At 50.6% G+C, this 7,438-nt stretch overlaps 1 protein-coding gene across 1 annotated transcript; it reads right to left on the bottom strand.

Annotated features, from left to right (window-relative positions):
• Positions 1–3,506: 3,506 nt before the first annotated feature.
• LOC109884262 (protein FAM217B) lies at positions 3,507–6,299 on the bottom strand. The gene is made up of 4 exons (XM_031833690.1): positions 6,256–6,299; positions 5,619–6,026; positions 4,679–5,141; positions 3,507–3,578 (listed from the first exon to the last, which is right to left on the bottom strand). Exons 1-4 carry the CDS (start codon positions 6,297–6,299, stop codon positions 3,507–3,509), a joined length of 987 nt encoding a protein of 328 aa, XP_031689550.1.
• Between the last annotated feature and the right edge of the window lie 1,139 nt (positions 6,300–7,438).

Here is a 7,438-nt window from a genome sequence, read left to right as displayed (position 1 = left end):
CATAATAAACCGCAGGAAGAGTAGAAGCTGCCTTGGCAGGAACTAATGGAGATCCATAATAAACCCCAGGAAGAGTAGCTGCTGGCTTGATGGCAACTAATGGGGATCCATAATAAACCCCAGGAAGAGTAGCTTCTGTCTTGGCTGGAACTATTGGGGATCCATAATAAACCCCAGGAAAAGTAGCTGCTGCCTTGGCAGGAACTAATGGGGTTCCATAATAAACCCCAGGAAGAGTAGCTGCTGTCTTGGCAGGAACTAATGGGGATCCATAATAAATCCCAGGAAGAGTAGCTGCTGTCTTGGCAGGAACTAATGGGGATCCATAATAAACCCCAGGAAGAGTAGTTGCTGCCTTGGCAGAAACTAATGGGGATCCATAATAAACCCCAGGAAGAGTAGCTGCTGCCTTGAAAGGAACTAATGGGGATCCATAATAAACACCAGGAAGAGTAGCTGGTGCCTTGGCAGGAACTAACAGGGATCCATAATAAACCCCAGGAAGAGTAGCTGGTGCCTTGGCAGGAACTAACAGAGATCCATAATAAACCCCAGGAAGAATATCTGCTGCCTTGGCAGGAACTAATGGGGACCCATAATAAACCCCAGGAAGAGTAGCTGCTGCCTTGGCAGGAACTAATGGGGACCCATAATAAACCCCAGGAACTAATGGGGACCCATAATAAACCCCAGGAAGAATATCTGCTGCCTTGGCAGGAACTAATGGGGATCCATAATAAACCCCAGGAAGAGTAGCTGGTGCCTTGGCAGGAACTAATGGGGATCCATAATAAACCCCAGGAAGAGTAGCTGCTGCCTTGGCAGGAACTAATGGGGATCCATAATAAACCCCAGGAAGAGTAGCTGGTGCCTTGGCAGGAACTAACAGAGATCCATAATAAACCCCAGGAAGAATATCTGCTGCCTTGGCAGGAACTAATGGGGATCCATAATAAACCCCAGGAAGAGTAGCTGCTGCCTTGGCAGGAACTAATGGGGATTCATAATAAACCCCAGGAAGAGTAGCTGCTGCCTTGGCAGGAACTAAATGGGGACCCATAATAAACCCCAGGAAGAGTAGCTGCTGCCTTGGCAGGAACTAATGGGGACCCATAATAAACCCCAGGAAGAATATCTGCTGCCTTGGCAGGAACTAATGGGGATCCATAATAAACCCCAGGAAGAGTAGCTGCTGCCTTGGCAGGAACTAAATGGGGATCCATAATAAACCCCAGGAAGTAGCTGCTGCCTTGGCAGGAACTAAATGGGGATCCATAATAAACCCCAGGAAGAGTAGCTGCTGCCTTGGCAGGAACTAATGGGGATACATAATAAACCCCAGGAAGAGTAGCTGCTGCCTTGGCAGGAACTAATGGGGATACATAATAAACCCCAGGAAGAGTAGCTGCTGCCTTGACAGGAACTAATGGGGACCCATAATAAACCCCAGGAAGAGTAGCTGCTGCCTTGGCAGGAACTAAATGGGGATACATAATAAACCCCAGGAAGAGTAGCTGCTGCCTTGGCAGGAACTAATGGGGACCCATAATAAACCCCAGGAAGAATATCTTCTGCCTTGGCAGGAACTAATGGGGATACATAATAAACCCCAGGAAGAGTAGCTGCTGCCTTGACAGGAACTAATGGGGATACATAATAAACCCCAGGAAGAGTAGCTGCTGCCTTGACAGGAACTAATGGGGATACATAATAAACCCCAGGAAGAGTAGCTGCTGTAAATGAAATTAACCATTTGAGTTTTTATTTAGAAAGAAGTTGCATTTTAAGAAACTGGAAAACATATCAAGCAAGTATTTTTAAATTGCACAGGTATTATCAGATTAACTGTTTTGTACAGATAATTAAATCAGACTCAAGTTACAAATGCTGGTGAACACTCAAATACATTTAGTAAAAAATATGTCACCAAAGTAGTGCCAGAAGTCGCAGCATTTACCAGTCCTATACTAGCAAACCATTGGTCTCTAGCGAGGGGAAAAACCTGCAGCACCCGACACCCCCAAACCATTAGTCTCTAGCGAGGGGAAAAACCTGCAGCCCCCCGACCCCCCCAAACCATTAGTCTCTAGCGAGGGGAAAAACCTGCAGCACCCGACACCCCCAAACCATTAGTCTCTAGCGAGGGGAAAAACCTGCAGCACCCGACACCCCCAAACCATTAGTCTCTAGTGAGGGGAAAAACCTGCAGCACCCGACACCCCCAAACCATTAGTCTCTAGCGAGGGGGAAAAACCTGCAGCACTCCGACCCCCCCAAACTATTAGTCTCTAGCGAGGGGAAAAACCTGCAGCACCCCAATCCCCCTAAACCATTAGTCTCTAGCGAGGGCAGCACCCCGACCCCCCCAAACCATTAGTCTCTAGCGAGGGGGAAAACCTGCAGCACCCCGACCCCCCTAAACCATTAGTCTCTAGCGAGGGGAAAAACCTGCAGCACCCCAATCCCCCTAAACCATTAGTCTCTAGCGAGGGCAGCACCCCAATCCTCCTAAACCATTAGTCTCTAGCGAGGGCAGCACCCCGACCCCCCCAAACCATTAGTCTCTAGCGAGGGGAAAAACCTGCAGCACCCCGACCCCCCCAAACCATTAGACTCTAGCGAGGGGAAAAACCTGCAGCACCCCGACCCCCCCAAAACCACTTCCCACGGTTATGTAAATAGCTACATTAATAAATTAATACATAAATAACTAAAGGATAAATACAGACATAACTTGATGTACTATTCAAAAGATATACTATATCTTTATAAAACAACTTATTGCCCCTGAACATGATAAACCTGTACTGTCTCTCTAGACGAAAGACATTTGGCAACTTACTCAGTCACATCCACACACAAAAAAACATTAAAAAAGTGAAGAAACTTGTAGTATTGATCACACATTAGATACACAATCTGTAGATACATGCCAAAACTCATCACAGATTTATCTGGTCTGTACAATATTTTAATGTGGATTCACACCCTTGCATACAGATGTTTGGTGCCATCGGAGTTGTGTGAGTTGCTACTTGGTATTAAATTCAACCTGTTTACCATTTATTGTCCTGATTGAAGTTGAGGTATTGGTCCGTGGAAGTGGGCGATCACTTATTGCAGTGGCACAGTCTGGTTGTACGGTGTAGGGAGGTGAAGTTGCCCCTAGATGCTGATATTGGGTCAGTTCTGGATTTTTGTCACTAGTAGTTAAAATTAGAATTGGGGGAGCTGATCCTAGATCTGTACTGAGGGGAAACTTCACCCTGGAGTCTGGTTGTACATCCTGGTCCTCAGACCAGAACACTGTCCTCTTCTTAGATCCACTTCTCCTCCTCCTCACCCTGGAGTCCACAGAGAGAGTAACACTAGAACCAGTCATCTCCCCAATCCCAGCCTCAGACCCAATCCCAGCCTCAGACCCAATCCCAGCCTCAGACCCAATCCCAGCCTCAGACCCAATCCCAGCCTCAGATCCAGCCCCTTCACAGACCACTGTCCTCTTCTCAGATCCACTTCTCCTCCTCCTCACCCTGGCCTGTCTGGGGTGCCTGACTACTGTCGATGCCCTTGGCCTGCTGGTGGGAATGAGGGGGCCAGGGTTACAGATGCTAGACCCTGCCCTCACGCTCTCTCCAGCCCTCACCCTCTCCCCAACCCTCTCCCCAGCCCCAGCCCTCTCCCCAACCCTCACCCCAGCCCCAACCCTCTCCCCAGCCCTCTCCCCAGCCCCATCCCCAACCCTCTCCCCAGCCCCAGCCCCAACCCTCTCCCCAGCCCTCTCCCCAGCCCTCTCCCCAGCCCCAACCCTCTCCCCAGCCCTCTTACTAGCCCTTGCCCCAGCCGCAGACCATGCCCAAGCCCCAGTCCCAGACCCAGACCCTGTCCAGTGCAGTCCCCTGCCAGTCCCAGACCCGATCCCAAAACCAGCCCTCTCCATAGCCCTTTCCCAAGCCTCACACCCAGTCCCTGTCCCTCTCCTTCGCTCAGATTCACTTCTCCCCCTCCTCCTTCTCACGCTACTGGAGACTTCATAGAGGGCACCAATAGATCCAGACCCAACACAATTACATCCTCTGGGAGTCCCAGTCCCTGACCCAGTCCCTGACCCTGACCCAGACCCTGATCCAAACCCAGTCCCTGTCCCTATCCTTCGCTCAGATTCACTTCTCCCCCTCCTCCTTCTCACGCTACTGGAGACTTCATAGAGGGCACCACTAGATCCAGACCCAACACAATTACATCCTCTGGGAGTCCCAGTCCCTGACCCAGTCCCTGACCCTGACCCAGACCCTGATCCAAACCCAGTCCCTGTCCCTATCCTTCGCTCAGATTCACTTCTCCCCCTCCTCCTTCTCACGCTACTGGAGACTTCATAGAGGGCACCACTAGATCCAGACCCAACACAATTACATCCTCTGGGAGTCCCAGTCCCTGACCCAGTCCCTGACCCTGACCCAGACCCTGATCCAAACCCAGTCCCTGTCCCTATCATTCGCTCAGATTCACTTCTCCCCCTCCTCACGCTACTGGAGACTTCATAGAGGGCACCACTAGATCCAGACCCAACACAATTACATCCTCTGGGAGTCCCAGTCCCTGACCCAGTCCCTGACCCTGACCCAAAACTGGGGTTCCTGACTACAGACGATGACCTCTGCCTTCTGGTAGGACTAACGGCTACAGGGTTACGGATGTTCCCAAAAGCCTGCATCCGTTTCAGGTGGCCAATCCCCATGGCAGGGCTCCCACAACTCTGACGCCCAGAAGCCTTCTCAGCAGAGTGGACCCGACTCTCACTGTGGCTCCTCTTGGGGAGAGAGACACGGCCCCGGTGGTCAGAGAAGGGGTTGAGGCAGGGAGAGGTGTGTGAGCGGCAGGCCCCAGTACAGGGCGGGTAGCGAGTGTGGTAATGTGTGCAGCCAGACAGCGAGGCAGAGGGAGACAGGGAGGAGAGGAGAGTAACAGGGAAAGCTCTCTGGCACTGGAGGATGCATTTGGGAGAGCTGAGTCTCCTGTGGAGGGAGGGTGCACCATGGTGGGAACAGTAGCGACTGGTTGGAACAGAGGACACACTCCCACTCTCCTCCTGAACCGTCTGGATCCGGAGCCACTCCAGCAGCAGTAGCTGCTCCAGGTACCTGAATCCAGCCAAAGTGTATTTGTAAAGTGTAATGACATGCTTCCCCTCAAGCTCTCCTCTCAAAAAGCTACATATTCAATAAAGAAAGTCTTTAAAAAAGCACGATAAGAACACTATGGGCCCGATTCAGACAAGTTGACTTGTTCATTTTTATCCTTTATTTAACTAGGCATGTCAGTTAACAACAAATTCTTATTTATAATATCGGCCTAGGAACAGTGGGTTAACTGCCTGTTCAGGGGCAGAAAGACAGATTTTTACCTTGTCAGCTCGGGGATTCGATCTAGCAACCTAGCAACTTTTCGGATACTGTCACCACTAGGCTACCTGAGTCAAAAAATGTTTTATTGACATAAATCCATGTTAAGTCAACTTATCTCAAGTCTGAATCGGGCCCTATGTCAATAAAAATAAGTAAGAAATCATAAAAGAACACATCGGTATAAAAGTAATGTTCGTAAAGTAAGTAGAGTACCTGTCCAGCGCCATGCCTGCAGGTCTGGAGCGGGGGGGGTGTCTTCCCTCTGGGTGGAGAAACACGGCCAGCTGCCGGAGGCTCCAGGAGTTGAAAGGTGGAGGGAGGAAATCTGGGTAGCTGAACAGACCAGGGGCATGGCCTCGGGGTCCAGGGAGATCAGGTTGGAAGTCATGGGGAAAGATGACCTCTGGATGGAGGTCGAGGTTAGGGGGGGAGGATGGGGAGGAGGGGAGAGGGAGCCTCTCTGATTCAGACAGGTCTGTGTCTATGTCACTGTATATGTCCCCTTCTCCCTTCTCTTTCCCCTCTACATCCCCCTCTACACATCCCAACCTCCCAGACACCTGGGCTGTCCTCTGGCCCACAGGTACACCTCCAGGCAGGACCTGGGAGCTATGGCTGGAGCTGTGGTTGTGAGGAAGGGACACAACTTGTCTACTCCTCCTGGAGACAGTCTGCTTCCGTTCCCTGTGATGGCTGCTCTGAGCCTCCCTCTCCTGATCCTCCCTCCTCTCCTTCTCCCTCTGCTCTCTCCTCTCCCTCCTCTCCTGCTGCTCTCTCCTCCTGCTCCTCTCTCTCCTCTCCTTCCCATCCAAAGCTGATAACAGGGGCAATGAAGGAGGCTCCAACTGGCCCTGAGTGCTGAAGTAACAGACACAGGTAGAACATCTCAGACATGGTCATATAGAATGATACAGGGTGATACAGGATGAGGTAGTATGAGAAACTAGCTCACCTGAGTTCAGAGGTGTTGGTGTTGTGTTTGACTGAAGGAATGTTTGGTTTGTGCTTCTGACTTCTTTGCTGCTTCTAAGATCAAAAACACAGTGAAGACCCAGGTCAGTACCCTATTCCCTATGGGCTCTGGTCAAATGTAGGTCATTAAAAAGGGAACAGGGGGCCATTTTGGACGCAGGCCTTGATATTAAAACTGCAGCTTTTATGACAGTCGTGCTGATATCCTTTCAAGCCTAAAAATAGCTAAACTACTGTATAATGGGGATTTACAGTATCTCTGGGCCCCAGCTCTCTGACAGGATCTCTGGGCCCCAGCTCTCAACAGTATCTCTGGGCCCCAGCTCTCAGACAGTATCTCTGGGCCCCAGCTCTCAGACAGTATCTCTGGGCCCCAGCTCTCAGACAGTATCTCTGGGCCCCAGTTCTCTGACAGTATCTCTGGGCCCCAGCTCTCTGACAGTATCTCTGGGCCCCAGCTCCCAGGCAGGATCTCTGGGCCCCAGCTCTCAGGCAGGATCTATGGGCCCCAGCTCTCAGGCAGGATCTCTGGGCCCCAGCTCTCAGGCAGGATCTCTGGGCCCCAGCTCTCAGGCAGGATCTCTGGGCCCCAGCTCTCAGGCAGGATCTCTGGGCCCCAGCTCTCAGGCAGGATCTCTGGGCCCCAGCTCTCAGGCAGGATCTCTGGGCCCCAGCTCTCAGGCAGGATCATGTCAATAGAAATACTTTTTAATATATACATTGTTAATGTCATATTTTTCCTATGGACAGGAGGACCTACCTTGTCTGCTGACGCGGTGGGAATGTGAGTGTTGTCCACACTTGGGATCATCATCTGGGGATGCAAAGGCTTCTTTTGGGTCGTCATTCTGGTGCTATTCAAAACATTGGATTTAGGCATAAAATTGTGTATATACGCTATGCTAGGGCAAAATGTATGAAAATAAAACTAAAACGACTACGCTAGAGGTTTGAATAGCCGAAGTATAAATAGGAAAGAAGCACAATACATTTTAAGCTTATTTTTACATTGGTAATATGCTCGATGTATGTAGGTCCGGTCTTAACTGCTATTTAGAACA

The sequence above is a fragment of the Oncorhynchus kisutch genome, linkage group LG1 (genome assembly GCF_002021735.2).
Source record: "Oncorhynchus kisutch isolate 150728-3 linkage group LG1, Okis_V2, whole genome shotgun sequence".
Classification (NCBI taxonomy): domain Eukaryota; kingdom Metazoa; phylum Chordata; class Actinopteri; order Salmoniformes; family Salmonidae; genus Oncorhynchus; species Oncorhynchus kisutch.
This window is presented reverse-complemented; position numbering and strand designations above follow the sequence as displayed.